Here is a 16,358-nt window from a genome sequence, read left to right on the forward strand (position 1 = left end):
TCTCCCTGCCTTTCTACCTTTGTGTGGTCACTATGCCAGCTCATACCTTCTCTTTGCATCTTAAACGAGCAATGTAGGGCTGAGCTATGACTGCTCAGGTTAGCAGCAACTCACAAGGTTTTTGCATTGTAACTTACACTGAGAAAGGACTGTGATAGGTTCAGTTGTTACTCCCGAGCCTTTTCTGCTTTTACTTTAACCATGTCCACTGCCCATGTGGAGCAGCAGAGCTCATGTAATGCAGAAGAGGCTTGGCTGCAGTGGGCTGTTACTTGCTATTCCCCTCCATGGACCCTACCCGCTTTCCAATCCCAGAGCCTCTCCGCCATACTTCAGAGGAGAATTGTGGCCTAAAATCAGGCCCTTCCACCCAGCACCATATTTTAAACAAAATGAACCTTCCCAAAGTGAACACACACCCTTTTTTGTTTTGTTTTTAATTTGGAAAATGCCCAACCAGGCTTTGGAAAACCCTGCTCAAGTGGAATGTGTGAAGCCCAATTTTTTTTTTAATGTCTCTTGATGGTAACTTTTTCAGTGTTTGATTTACAAAAAGTTTTAGACCTCCACTATAAGGTACTCTGGGCCCTACGTCAGGCAAGTTCCCTTCATTGCTGGGTCTTCTGCCTATAGATTTCCACTCCCATATGGAGCAGTAGATCTGTGAGAGTTTGGCCTCTCCCCAATCCTTGGAACAAGTTTCCGCGACTGCCTTGTAACTCATGATTTCATGGTACAGCTGTGGATAACATTTTGCCCATAGGAAGGGGATCTTAAATGCCAAAGATCACTTCAGACCCTGCCTTTCATTGCTGATAGGTTTCCAAGTTATTGTCCATTAGCACACTGAATAAAGAAGCAAAACTTGGAAAGACGGCTACTTGGTTTTCTGATCTGTCTCATTCAAGCTTACTTGCCACATCACTAAATACTTCATAAGGAAAACTTTGTAGCTTGGTGGGAATCCGTCAGCAGTTATAGTAAGTCTTGAGCCAACTGTTCAGACATCTTACAGTGCACATTACATCACAGAAAGATGCTGCAAGGCTCATCATTAGGAAATATCTTTTATATTTGGGTGAGGAGGTGATTCTACAGAGTAACTCTACTTTGGTAACATTTTGTACTTGTGTTGCAGTTTCTGAGATTCATTTGTGACGTATTAGGCAAATAGATGTAGCGTGTGATTCATTCTTTGAATGCTGTTGTGCATGTTAGCCCGATGGATGAAGTCAGCATATGAAAGCCTCGGCTGGTTTCCAGTGGTAACACCATTGCTAAACATTCCATTAGAAAGGTACTTGTACATCCCCTGTGCTGATATGCTTGTGTTTCCAATTGCATTCTGTGACAATCGCAAGTGAACATTTATGCAAAAATGTGCACACTGCAACCTTGATACGAGTGGGTCTTTGTCTGGCCAGCTGAAAGAAATGTGGCCTTGACCCTTTAAGGGCTCCCTTGCAACAAGGGGGAGAAGAGGGAAAGCTGACAGGGATGGACAGGCAGGGCAGGATGCAGGTGGGCCCAGATCAATTTCATTGCATTGCCCTCCCTGCTGACTGGAAGAGTGGGAGGGGTATTTATACCCCATGCAGCCATCTGGAGGACTTCTTTACCAGGATCAGAACCTGGCAGGGGCATGGGGGAGGCAGTCAGGCATTTTGCTGGTGCCTTCTTGTGGCAGATGTCCAGTGCAGGTACTCGGCGTGGGTGGGATATGATTATCAGGTAAGTGGGAAAGGATGTGAAGGAAATCAGCCCTTATGGCAGATGATTATGGGGGTTGGGGCTTATATGTCTCATCAGCAGGGAGCCGACCTCCCTCCTTTTCCTGGATCTCTTTAAGGTAGCTGAGGAATAGGGGTTGGGGATCCTACATCTGGATCAGCAGGGAGCTGATCTCTTCCTCCCCACACTGTGCAATTGGTTGCTGGGTACTCCCAGATATAGTAAGTGAATAAAGTTGCAGCCTAACTAAACAACATTCATGGTCTCCTGCCTTTCTTCCATGTCAGATGAAGGCATCCAGGTCTCTGTGCGAGACAGGAATTGGAGAGAATAACATAGGAATAGGTCATGGATGGCTGTAATCTTTTTAAAGATAGAGTGTGCATTCCAGAGAGAGCAAGGAAAGAGGAGGGGGAAGGAGGAGGTTAGGAATGGTAGCAGGGAAGGAGTGGAGATGGGTGTGGGAGGTAGAGAGGGTGGGGATGGAGGTGGTGGCAGGGTTGGGGCAAATGTCCCTAGAGGTGGGGAGGAGGATGCAGGCATGACACCTAGATGTGTCCTGGCAGGGGCAGATCAGGGTGGAGAGGGGAAGAGGAGGAGGAGGCAGAACTGGTGGGAACTGTACAGTGGCGTGGGTAACCAGGAAGGGGAGACGGTGCCAATGGGAAAGAAGATGGAGGACAGGTGCTACAATGCAGAAGAGGGGTGTAGTGAGAGCCATTGGTGAGTGGCAGATGAACAAACAACCCCCTCCCCGCAAAGGTCTGAAGGTCTGCTCCTGGCCCCGGCACTAGGTCTGAACCAACTGGGACGTGCCCCCTGTTACAGGCAGAGCTCTCCAATCAGATTCCCAGTTGGGGGTGAGGAGACAGGAACAGCTGTGATGTGCCAGCGCCTGTGGCTCTTGGCCCCAGGGTTTCATCGGGAGAGAATCCAGTGCCTCCAGTGGTTGCTGGTGATACTGACCTCTACCTTTCCAAGGGCAGTCTGACCAGGAGGCATTTTTAAGAAAAATCACCCAGGAAGAGTCAGACAAATTCATATGTTGATCATTTCATGGCATTACCGTGGGTAGTATTAACCAGCACTCTTGTTTTGCAGGGGTCATTAGCAGCTTTGTATAGAAATCAGCTGATCTGTGGGGAAAGTCACATCATTTTTCTTTGATTCATTACAGTCATTTCAAAGTCATTTTTATTCCTCAGCCAGCCTCTTTGTCTTGGTGATAGTGATATTCTTTCCCAAGTGTACTTGTGCGCATTACTGTTGGTTAGTCTGCAGCAAAGTAAGTAGGCTCAGAAAGGCCTGGGAGCATTAACAAGGACAGGGAATGAGGTGTGTGGTTGTCAGGAGCATGCGAAGTCACGGAAGGCTGGCCCTGCTGGCAGTAGTTCATTTTTCCTGCACTTGACTGGAAAACCACTGACAAAATACTAAATTGGAATGGTGCTGGGGAAAGGCAATTTCCCCCTTGGAGCTAAGATCAGCAGCAATGTCATTAGGGTAGGTGGGACCTGGAGGATATGCACATCAGGTCTGCTAGAGCAACGTGACCGGCACATTGAAGTATACTGAGCTGAGGGAATTTCAGAAGACTTGGGCCAGATGGTCCCCACCGCTCCAAGGGGTGGGGGTGGGGGTGGGGGTGGGGGGAGGGTGTGGTAGAATACAAATCAAAGTCTCTCTCTCTCTCTCATGTCCACTGTTTTAAGCGTGTTCCAGCTGTCTCCACCCCTTCAGCCCAACCAGATACTTCTCCCATGCTGTTGACACCACCCTAACCTTCCTTTGGCCCCTAAATCCCTTTCCCTTTCCACAAACATATCCCTTCAGCCTCAGCGTCCTTTTCCCTTACTTCTACAGTCAACAAAATTCTTCAACAACCTCCAAATCTCGCGGTGTGGGTGGGTCTCAGGTCAGTCATCTCCCTGATGTCCTAGTCACATCTGGCACGCTCTTGATTTTTCTCTGGGTCAGAAGTGCACGGCATTAACCCTCTCCCTACAGCCACCCACCTCTTCCAGCCTCGGAATCTTCTACACATTAAGAGGATCCCAGCTAGTCCAATATACAAGGCAAAATGTAATGAGATGGCAGATGAGTGGCTGCCTCACAGCACCCCCTGGTGATATTAGGGCAGCACTGCCACCTCAGTTCCCCCTCTCGAATCCCCAAATAAACTCCACAGAGGGTTCTTCCAGTCCCATCACAACAGCCCTCCTCAAGATCTGATTTATTAACTGAAAGTGCAAAAGTCTTCCCTAAAGCTGGGTACAGCCCAAATGCCCCAGGTCTGGTCAGTTCTTCCTGCCTTAGCAGGCTATGCCCAGTCCTTCCTAGTTGGAGCAATTCCTGTGGTCTTAGGTTAGGATCTTCCCTGTAGGATCCTTTCTCTCACACTCTCTGCAGTCTCCCTACAGTCCCCTGGGCTTTGACCTTACTGCAGCTCCCTTCTGCTTTCTTGTAAAATGCCTGATCCTGGCTGCCCCCCCATTCTGTAGACAGGATTGGCTTGTCCCCAAGCTCTCCATCTCAGTGATCTTCAGAGGTACATCAACAAAGAGGATGTGGTAGGGCCCAGCTAGAGGGAAAGGGATTGTTATCTAAGCACTTCTGTGTCTGATAAGGGTTTAAGTTTGGTTCTCTTTGACGTGTGGGTTGAGGTTTTGGCCTGTGATTTTTTTTAAGTGGTTTGTCCACTTAAAGATATAGAGATGTAGCCTTATAGTACTCCATTATTCTATATGGAGATATACCTATCTCATAGAACTAGAAGGGACCTTGAAATGCCATTGAGTCCCATCCCCTGCCTTCACAGCAAGACCAAGTACCATCTGGGGCAGATTTTTGCCCCAGATCCCTAAATGGCCCCCTCAAGGGCTGAGCTCACAGCCCCGGGTTTAGCAGGCCAATGCTCAGACCACTGAGCTAACCCTCCCCAAACAAAGCAGACTTGCTTTCAGATGTTTCAAAACAGGACTCCATATTTTGCAGCCCCCAATTATGATACAGGTAAATGAGGCAGGGATCAATGTGTGAAAATACAAGCCTGCAAGGTGTACTTTGATCCATATGCTCTGAGTGTTCCCCAGGGTATGAACATGGGACACAAGATAACCTTACACTTTAAACATAGGCTATGCACTGATACGGGCCTAAATATTGAAGCTGATCCCATGGGAGATACCAATGGGTTAAATACCCTTACATCACATGAGAAGGTTTGATAGTTAAGCATCAGGGGAAACAAACCAAAGATAGAGCAACTCATGCAACGACTAGCTGGAAATTGCAAAGTCAGCTAAACTTTGTCAAACTCCCCAGACAAAAATGTCATTAAGATACAATTAAGGTTATAGACAGAGACCAATTCCCAGGCAAAAAAAAAAAACTTCATTAAGATACACTCAAGGTTGTAAACACACACATTAGTTACAGGCAAACTATATGATTAGAACAGTGTAGTTATTAAAATGATAAGTGTTTGGAAATTCAAAGTTAAGGTTCAGGTTACTAAAATAAATATTTGAATGTCAGGAAATTCACAGTTCTGTTTCCATAAACATACTCTGACCCCATAATGCTGCCCACTATCCACTTGCCTTCTGTTGTGATGTTCTGAATCGTTTCAGAGTGTTACAGAGCCATGGGGCGTTTCATTCACTATACGTTTGGTGGGTAGAGGGGCCAGTGAAATGGTTGCATTTATACAATGTTATTTCTGGACTGTGGGGGAATGGATAAGACACAGGATGCTAATGTTTCTTGCTGTCAAGACGAGGGAGCTGAACAACGGTCTGTTTCTGAGTCTGTGGGTCGCTTGGGACATACGACTGGAAGATGGGATACATCTGTGTCATTAGATCTGTGTCATTAGCAGTTGGTAGTTCCAATGCAAACCAAAGGTAAATTAATACAGCTACAGCACAGAGACAATTCTGATAGTTCCGGTTCTCTATATCTTTGCAGTATAGTCTGGTCAATACTGGGAAATATTGATGGTAGCATAAATAAGCAAGATATGAGGGATTATAGGTAAATATACCAACTAGATTATATTTATTGAAATAGCGTAAGAGTTACTGTACGTTTGTCCACTGCAGTTGCATTTTCTGCGTAATGAACTACATTTTTATAGAAATGCTGATAACTGCTAAACACTAGATCCAGTCAGAAAATGTTCATCGACACTTTTTCAATGGAAAATTCTGTTTATGTCAAAAAGTTTTGAAAAATGTGTGAATTTTGATTAAATTTTTGTTGGGCGGGGGGAGGAGAAAAGGAATGAAACATTTTGCATTTTGTTAATGTTGAAATGTTCCTTTTTGACATTTTCAAAATGTCCCCTTTTTATTTTGTTAGTTTTTGAATTTAGGGGGGAATTTAGAAATGATTCGTTTAGTTCCGTTGCAGAACAGAAAATCCAGTTCCTGCCCCGCTTTACTAAATACATTGAAAACACGCGGAACACATACTGGCCTAGAAGAGCTGCATATCTAAAATAATAAGTGGAGTGCTAGATTTCTTCTATGAAGGGCAATTTCTTTTCATTCACCCTATTGGTCACAGTCCTGGAAAGTGATAATAGAACAGGACGCATATATAATGAGGCTATGCCAAACAATACCTTATCACAAAAAGTGTTTCATGCAATGACATGCAATATAAGTAACTACTTGATGAGATCCTTGCACCTACATTTAATTTTCAGGGCTTTTAATGGGAAATGGAGGTTTGAGTTGTTTCATTCAATCAAACTTTTCATCACAATTTATCAAGATGAAGTTGTAAACATTATCTCTTTCTTTTTAGCTTCTATAGTGATTGGTAAATGGTGGTGTGAAATGGAGCCCTGCCTAGAGGGAGAAGAATGCAAGACTTTACCCGATAATTCTGGATGGATGTGTGCAACTGGCAATAAAATCAAGACCACCAGAGTAAGTCACGTTTCCATTTGTATCTACTGAAAAGGAGTCACTTGCCCTTGTTCACCCATACACCAGGACTGCATCTTGCTTTTTTATAGAAGGCTGGCTGGCTGCTTTGTCAGTAGCCAGTGCCCTTACCCTCTCCTTACATCTGTCAAAGGTTTACAGATTCAGAGATCTCAGCTGAGCCGGGTTTTCTAACTGGCATCTCAGCACTGTGTACCTTTCTGAACGTCATTGCCTCCAAGGAATACAATAGCCTATCAGCAGGCTCATTTTTGGTGGTTAAAGATACAATTATGAAAGCCGGGGGTTTATAGGTATGAGATTTTGCTGTCTACTACTTCTTAGGAATAGCTAATTTCTGAGTCCGTGGCTTTTATTTCATCTATAGTAGACAGTTAAAATGAAAGCTCATTCTGCCCCCAGTGCGCCGTGCAGAAAGGCACAAACACATGGGAAAAGACATGGGGGTGCTGTGCAGCTGGGCAACGCTTGCTTTCCCTCCTCCATTCAGTCATCTCCCAGTCACGCCGTTGTCGAAATGAGCCTTGGTTGGATGAGGAAGCAGGAGAACATCTACACTGAATGTCACATTTCCCCCTCCTCACATTATCTACGCTACATGGGCCTCACAGAACTCAGCCCAGCAGCACCCCGGGGAGATAACCTTGTTGTGCAGGAGCTCTTGGAAGGCATGTGAATGAAGAGACCATCCACCAGGGCTTGGCAAAAAATGTTGTCCTACAAGTTTGTTCATTGAAAAAGGAAACATTTGCAGAAATGTTTTTGACTTCATCCAAATGTTCCTGCACCATAAAAAGGGACTTGGTCAATCATTCGCCCTCTGCCAGAAGAAAGAGAACAATGGGGAGGGAACTATGATTCACTGAGTCCCAATTTCTTTCTGGATCTCGTTGTGGGGTGGCAGAGCCAGGTAGCACCGCATGTTTATTGCTTGTCTGTTCTAAATTGAAATAGCACTTAGAGATTAGGCCATATAGCATAAAAACAATTACATGTCCTAGTAACGCTTTCCCTAATGAATCACAAATTTCAGAAAGGACAAATATTTAACAAGTAATGTGAGGAGAAATTGAAAACTTTTGTTATTTACATTATTATTGTTGTTCTTGTGCTAGATTTTTAATGTAACACCCTACGGTAGTCTTGCATTCTGCCTTGCAAATATATAATTTAGGAATCTTATTAGTTTTTGTATGAATTTGTAATTTCTTCAGCTCCACCATCCAACAGCATCCTGTGAACCAAGCTGTAAGTAATAGTCAATATCTAGTAATAATAGTTAGAAACTTAGCGGTGAAACTCATTAATATTCAGATGTGCAATCCAATCTAATCAGTATGGATTATTGTATTTCATTTAAATTAAAAACCTACAGGTATTCAGAAATGAAAAAAATATTTCTGCCATTTACCCACAGGAGTTATTTTAATTAGCTTGTGTAGGGTAAGCTTCTAGCAGCATTTTGTTTTGTTACCTTGAAACATTGTTACAGAACAGAACTGTTGACGGCAAAGTGGCAAAACACTTAATAACTATCTCTTAAATCTTGAAGGCAGAAATCTTGCATATACTTTTGGATTAGTTAAACTTTGCTTGAAGTCACCTACTTGATCCTTAAATGGCAAAATAAATAAATAAATAAATAAATAAAAGCAATCAACTCCTGAAATAGGAAGAAGCAACACCAGTCAGCCAATATCTGGATATATCCATGATGATTAGAAAAGAGTTTAGCACAAGTCATTCCGAGCCTTAAACTGCTTTGCTGTGGGTGTTCTCCATACACACAAGAACTTTGGGGGACTCAGGGGCTGGTATCCTGATTATGAACATTTCTACAATTATACATGGGATAAAAATCCACATGTTTCAGGGCATAAACCTGAACTTAAACCTAACTGATAGATAGGAAGAAACTCCCTCCCCCCCCCCCCCCCCGGTAGGTTATTCCACAATTGTCCATTCCAAGCAGAGCTGAATGAATTTTTTTTCAGTGAACAGTTTATTTGCTGAAAAATGCATTTTTCAGTCAAATGAAAGCATTCACGAATTCAGGTCAAATTCAGTGAATTAAAATGAAATAAAGAATTAGCAAAAGTCAAAATGGTTTGCTTTGACATTTTCAAAATGAAACGTTTCAAGTTTTCATTTTGAAATTACCTTTCCTTTCAAAATCGAGCTAGATTTATAACAAAAATACATTTAAAGGGGGAGAGGGTAAAAAAAACCCACCCAGAAACAAAATGAAAAGAAAAAATTGATTTTTTTTCAGTTTCCGTTGAGCAAGAAAGAACTAAAATATTCAGCTTCAGTTTGACTTGAAATGATTCTTTTCTGATTTTTTTTTTATTCTGCCACCAGACTGAAAAATATACATTCCACTCTAGTTACAGGAATGCTTGCACCCTTCCCCTGAAGTTGGCTGCAACTGGTTCCTGTCAGAGAAAGGATATTGCACTTGATGGACCATGATCTGACCCAGTATTCCTGTTTCTCTAGCCCTTTAACTTTTAACACGGTTGAGTATTTAAGATGTTCCAGCCCAAGACTGAAAGAGCTGTCCACAGCTTCTACAAATTGATTTATTTTCTATTGATAGATCAGCTGTCTGAAACATTGGCCAGAAACAGGGGGTTTTTTTAAATTTATTTGAGTCTCACGTCAAACTTTTTATCGCTTTTCACTTGTTTTAACAGCAGCATGAGTTTTGGAGATGATTTGAAAAGCTTTGATTCTTCTCTTTCTTCACAAAAGTATCAGAGACCTGGCTGTGAGGTCACACTGCAACTCACAGAGTGCACAACCCGTTCCAACCAGTAGAGCTCTACTGGATTGGGCTCTCTGTAGGCAGAGGCTGGATGGGTTGGGAGGTGGAACTCTACCCTCCCAAGTTGGTGCCAATGAGCAGGGCTACTATGCTGGGACTGGAGTAGTAGCTGCTGACCCTCTGATCATGGTCATTTCCCTGGACCCAGCTGTAGCTTTCTACACAGCCCTGTACAGGGCCAGAGATCCTTGCACTGCATGTAGATTTTCGGCAGGCATCCCAGTGCAGTCAATCCACTCTCCATTGTACCATTCCTGTTCAGAGCTTAGGTGATTCGGAGGGCTTTGTGCTGGCCCTCTGTGCCAGGTGTGAATTTCACCCAGTATCCAGGTGATTCGGCAAATTGTCCTATTTTTACTATAATCTACACTAATAATAATAGTGCCCTCAAAGCACTTTACAAAAATAGGTATATTTCTTATCCTCGTTTTACACATGGGGAAAACTACAGTGCACAGAACTTAAAGGATTTGCCCCAAATCACACAGCAATTCAGTGGTTGAGTAGGATCCAGGTCTCTTGATTTCATATCCCCTGCTCTAACAAGTAGGCCAAGCTGTTTCTCATCAATAACATTCAGTTTACAGTATATTATGCCATCAGGTCATTTTTATATTGTCTCCTGAGTAGTGTAGGTGAAAGAACTACTCACATTTCCTAGACATTTGCTACTTGCCCGGTATTACAGCAACAGCTGATGTTATGGTCCCTTGAAACCTGAATCCCAGAGCATATTCAGCTCCCTTCCTGCTTGAGCTAATAGCTGCAGTAGTACACCAAAGAGAGTGGGATTTGTTCAGTCTGTATGAGAGAAAACCCAGCACAGAAGATCATTTGTTAATGGCAAATCAGGATAGCAGAGAATAGGACCTGGAAAAAAAATTCTGGAAGGTTTTAGGATTTTTTTAACAGGCTGAACAGGTTAATATGCTGGCCTATATTTCAGATTAAATTTCTATTTAGAGCACTGACTAAAGCCCATTGTTTTTGTTGTAACAGTCATTCTAATTAAGAGGTCACCTCAAAGTAGTGAAAAGAACACAAGACAGTAAATATCTGTTGCTAAGACAATTACTGCTGCATCCCATCATACAGTCTACTGCTCTGCTAATAATTGTTCTCCTAATTTAAGGACTGAGCCTACTGAAGTCAATGTGAGTATTGCTACTGACTTAAATTGACTAGAGAAGGACTTATACTATTCATTTATGTGTATTGATGTAACCAAAAAAAACCATGTCTTCTCAAGGAAGCTAATAATTTCAGCGTCTGATAGGTCACTCTTATTTCAGAGTCATAGAAACCTGAACAATGGCCAGTTTTCCTTGCAGGGTTTTTAGCATGTTCAGGTAGATCAAGTCTCTGTAATCTAATGTTACCAACCCCTCATCTGTCTCTCTATGCAAATCACTGGTGTTCCACAAGCTAGTCATTCAAGAGAGCTGGAAGATGCTCTTGCCCATACATCTCTACAGGAGCTGACCATGATTCCTCCTGAACACTGTCAGACCAAGCTGGAGCACAAAGCAAAATGCCACCACCAGCAGACGATCAATCCAGCTTTTGTGTTCATTTTTGTAACGTACTGTCTATAATTGATTATTTTGCACTTCATTGCAGATTCACCCAAGAACCTAATAGCATCTCCTAGATGAGGGAACCACTGATTTACAGAGGACAACATATTAAAAATTTAAACCATCTTCAAGCATTGACAAGCCAAATGGATTTCTTATTTGCACTTTGACTGTTGACCAGATAATAACAGTGGCTTTACTGTGTGAAATAAAATATTCTATGGAAATAACACCCCAGATTTTTGACAACAGAAAAGAAAAATGAAGAAAAATGGTTCTTTGGTAAAGTTTTCGTGATTATGAAGAATGAACAACAGTCTTATAAGTTTGGATCTACAATTTACTTTATACTATTTAAAAGTATATATATAAATATATATGATATTTTGAAATAAAGCCTCACTCTTCAAGAAATTAAATAGTACCACACTTTGCTGCAGCTGCTGTAATCCTTTTTTTTAATGATCTGGAAGACACCTACCAGTTTCAGAGCAGTCAAAAGGGAGAGCAAACGTGCTGCAGCACCAGGACACCTGGAGCTAGAAGAATCATGAAGATGCTGTGTCAAGAGCTTCCTTTTTCTTTCAACAGAGTATTGGAGAGAATTACATTATTCCATTTTCTTGTGTTCTGGAGGCTTTTTCCCCCTTGTGCAATACTAGCATGCTGGCTTTACTTACATAACTATACTTTATACTTAACAATGATGAGTCTATCCTCTTCCAGGAAAATATTTTTAGAGCTATTAGATATTCCATGAGGAAGAGAAGGACAACTTTCGAATAAAATACAGTATGTATTAAGAGTTTATTTGGCAGAGTTTGGTAGACTGTGGGCTGCCTTCTTATTAAAGGTGTACATACAAACAACATCTTCAGACTTTGTATAGGTGGCATAGACTTCAGTAAAAATGTGATTGCTAACTCCAAAGTTTTGCACTGTTTACTCGAGAATACAAAAACGGATTTTGTTTCTTAACGTTTGATTAAGCTGAATTGGGATTTGCACAAGGTTTGATTCTTGCTAGCATGTCTGGGTTGCTGCTTAGTCCTTCCGATAGACAAACGTGCACTGTTTAATTAAACTGGTTTACTTAAACCGATGAACCCCGCCCCCCATGTGGACCCTCTTATTTCAGTTTGAGTGGCTCATTTTGATCTAGCTTAAATCTAACTGAGTTAAGCTCAGCTGATATAGGACACTTAAAATGAAATGGGAGTTACCATGCAGGGGTTTGTACCAGTTTAACAAAATCAGTTCAAATTAACGCCTTTATTTAAAGCAGTGCAGCTCCCTGTGTAGGAAAGCTCTTGGAATGATTATGGCAGAGGTAGAACCTCAGGGCTGGAATGTGCAAACCTAATTTATGTTTGAGACTATTTACTCACATGAGTAGTCCCTTTAGGGGGAGTACTCATGCAAAAAAGTGTTTGCCAGCGTGCATGAAGGCTACACAGTCTAGCCTTGGGTATTTGTATATTCAGGAGGTGTATGGAAGTGCAGAAGGTATTTTATCTAGTCTCACTTTCTCTTCTTTAATATTTTCAATTTCCTTTCACCCTAGTTACCTGTCTCTCCCAAGACTGCCTTCACCCAGACTAATCAGTTTTAATCCAGTGCAGAGTAACAGCTGAGCTCGCTGACCCAAAGTCAGTCAAAATTATCCCACCAGCTTTCTTCCTCCTCTAGGGCAACCACTTCAGTACCTGATATTTCAGGAGGTGGAAATCTGTCACTGTAATTACAGTGTATGTTAAAACAGCAGTGTCAAGTGTCACACCAAATTCCACATGGACTTTATACGCTGGTAACTGGAGTGTTGATCCTCAAAATAAAAATGGATGTATTGCTTCGTAAGAAGTAGTTTACCACTCTCCCCTTTTGAATAGATATTTGGTCAGTTTCTGTAAGATCAAAACATGTCTGAACATATATTTTCTCGGGTGTATTTTGAGATCAGAATCAGGCCATAAAACTTAATGCTGGTTTCTTTCAACAGTCTTCCTCCACTCCCCACTCCCACTCTCACTCCCCACCCATTTTACTTTTTGTCCAACAAATACCTTTCTCCATCACTCTTGTCAATAGCTCAATCAAACTCCCATTGAAATCAAAGAGAACTTGTCATCATAAGGACTGAGGTCTTGTCTACACAAGGGACAAATTAACTAACAGGGTGAATTAAAAGTGGATTGATTAAATTGAATTAAACCCCTGTGTGGGCACTCTCATTCAGAATTAAAGTGGCCTTAGTCTGATCTAATTTAATTCACTTTGAAACTGAATTAAAGTAAACTGTATTAACGCCACTTTAATTCTGAATGAGAGTATCCATAAAGGGGGTTAATGCCGTTTAATTCATCCACTTTTAATTCACACACTTCGTTAATTCAGACTAACTTTCCTGAGTGTCCCCATGTAGACGAGCCCACGGGTAAACCCTAAGCAAAGACATCTGGATTTGGCCCTTAGGAGGACATCCACTCCCCACTTCCATGTCCCTGGAGATTCCCCCGGGGAGTGGAACAGATGTGGCTCAGCTATGCGTGGGAGAGTCTAGATAGTGGCATGAGTGTCTTGCACCAGATGTGCTCCCACTGCACAGCACATAGACCAGCTCTGCTGGGAGTTCTCGTGTGGCAGTGCCCAGTGGTCAGGGAGCCTGGGCAGGTCCAGTAATCTTCTGGTCCTCTGCCTGCCGGGGCTGCAGAGGTCTAGATCAGTCAATAAAATAAAGTAACCTAGTGGAGTGGCTCTGTGGATGCTCCAGGCCATGGCTGGGAATTTCTTCCCCCCTTCTCCCATTCTCTTTGCAGAGAGACCCACCTCACGTTCGCACCTTCAGGCTGGGGAGTGGTCCCTGGGTATAGACCTCAGGAAATCAACTGGTAAGAGTGCTGCCATGAGCTGAATGAGTGGGCCCGATTCTGGTCTCAGTTACAATAGTGTAAGTGAAGAGCAACACCACTGAAGTAAATCATCATTACTATTTATTTGTATTATGGTAGCACCTTAAAGCCCCCAGCTGAGATCTTTATGCTAGGCACCGTGAGTACACCCACATGAGAAGATACAGTCCCTGCTCCCATAGAACGTCCAGTCCAAGTAGAAGAGGCAGACAAAGTGTGGGAGACAGAGAGAGCTCTATTTTGCACATGACGAATGGAGGCACAGAGCGATTAAGCGTCTGCCCAAGTTCACGCATCAGTTGGAGAGACAGGAATTGAACTCAGATCTCCTTAGTCTCAGAGTAGTGCCTTAACCACAAGACATCTTTTTCGCAGATGTAACTCGGATTAGAATCTGACCCCTTTAGCTTGTCTCCCAAACTCAAGGTCCAAGTGAGAAACACTTGCCATCTTTTGGCTCACGTAACCCGACCTCTGATTGGTCATGTAAAGGTAACTGTAATGCTTGGGTCAGAGGTGGATTGCTGCTTTGTGGGGCCCTGGGCCAGAGCAAGTGGGGGCCCCTCCCCACCTCTTCCGCCTCCAGTCCCCCCCCTCCTTCCCCTCCCTCCTCCTCTGGCGCTCCTGCTGGGGAGCAGGGTTGGAGCACGGGGGCAGAGTGGGGCAAGCTCCTGCACCCAGATCCTGCACCCTGGCAGGAGTGGGTTGGGGCATAAGGGCACCCATTTTTCCAGGGCCCGCCAAGTGACCGGGGGCCCTGGGCCCAGGCTCTGTTGGCCCAGTGGCTAATCTGCCTCTGGCAGCAAAATTTTGCTTACTGAAGGATGAAAATACAAAACCTGCTAAAATGATAAAGAAGGAAATATTGTTTATAAGAAACAAAGTTTCTTGGGCATGCTCATGACTTTGTCTTTGCCAGTTGGCAGCATTAAATATCACCCCACCAAATTCAGTAAACATCTGCAATTCTTTGAAGTTACTGCAAACTCTGCATATCACATGCAGTATTGAGAAATTGCTGTTTCAGTTCAAACGATTAGGGAAAAAATGAGACCATGACCATAAACATAACAACCATAATGGGTTAGACCAAAGGTCCAAAATAATGACTAATAAAATGCAGTGTCAAATTAGGATGCAGGCAACCTTCATTTTTTCAATGTACCCTCCCAAACAAAAAATTCCTACCAGCCTAGTGGCACAATGATTGCATATTTCAGTGATATACAGGACAAAGCCTTGTATATCGGAAAAGTCTTGGAGTTCCTTTCTTCCTTGGCTGATGGAATATTGTTTTTTTTTGAGGTCATGGTTCTCTGGATCCTCATGAGAGGGCATGAGTCATGCTGTTCTTTGCACATCCATAAAGGAGTATTGACATCATCCTAAGAGGAAGCTAAAGTTCCTGCTTTCTGGCATAGATCCAAACACAGTGATGCCAGTGGGAGGGAAATGAAATATTTGTAAATGTACTGGAGATAAATTTTGACTTATGTCAGTGTTTCTTCTTCAGATATGTGAAACATGAAGCTGTTGTTTAAATCTAACGTGTACAAGTTGGAAAAACATTTAAAATATGGTTGCTACCATCTGCCTATTGATTCAGATAATTTAAATGATGTACTTTTTATCCAAAATCTCTGGTAATAAAGAGCTCAGTGTGGTATGATTTTAATATTGTTTTCAGAATGCTATATAGTGTATGTCGATACACTTGGAATACAGGAGGTGGGGGGAGGAAATCAGGGGCCAACATTATGACCTCAAATTATAAATGTGATGGTAGGAGATGCAAATCCTGTCTTACACAGGGAGATGCCTATGTAAAAATGTTCAGAGTAAAAATATTTACAGTGATTGCTGCTTTGTGTTATCAGAAAATATTGATTGGCCATTAATGGACTTTACAGGTATATTCAGAAGCTTATTGCTTAGTATCTTTTCCTATTATAAAATTATTAGCAATGTTTCTAACTGTCGTAACTGGACATACGTTACACTTCATATGATAACTTTCTCAGAGCAAAATAATAATTTTCTGGTATACTGTTTTGTCAACATATAATTATAATTGATATATACGTTATGGAGGGTATAACCATGGTTTGCACTGGAAAGTATATTAATCATAACATAAAGCTGACAGATTTTTTTCTTAAACTGATAGAATGAACACGATGTCACAATACAAATTTTATTTTATCAATGCCTCAGTCACATTCCATCAAGCAGGGTTTAGAACTTGCCTGAGAGAAATGTGTTTTGCTCCTTTATTTGGTATTCTACGTATCTTTATCAGATGCATCAGAGATCAAATTAGAATTGTGTGCAGGAATAATTTTCAAACAGACCAAATACT

The 16,358-nt window shown here is 42.3% G+C and overlaps 1 protein-coding gene across 1 annotated transcript in view; it reads left to right on the top strand.

Moving 5' to 3' along the window:
* The window catches only part of TAFA1 (TAFA chemokine like family member 1), a 317,166-nt gene extending 305,750 nt beyond the window's left edge, over positions 1 to 11,416 (top strand). Inside the window, exons 4-5 of the mRNA XM_045022951.1 lie at positions 6,544 to 6,668; positions 11,134 to 11,416. Of these exons, the coding sequence (XP_044878886.1) occupies positions 6,544 to 6,668; positions 11,134 to 11,151 (143 nt within the window). The 3' untranslated portion in view covers positions 11,152 to 11,416. The remainder of the gene's footprint in view (positions 1 to 6,543; positions 6,669 to 11,133) is intronic.
* Positions 11,417 to 16,358: the final 4,942 nt, after the last annotated feature.

Source organism: Mauremys mutica, chromosome 7 (genome assembly GCF_020497125.1).
Source record: "Mauremys mutica isolate MM-2020 ecotype Southern chromosome 7, ASM2049712v1, whole genome shotgun sequence".
In the NCBI taxonomy this organism is placed as follows: domain Eukaryota; kingdom Metazoa; phylum Chordata; order Testudines; family Geoemydidae; genus Mauremys; species Mauremys mutica.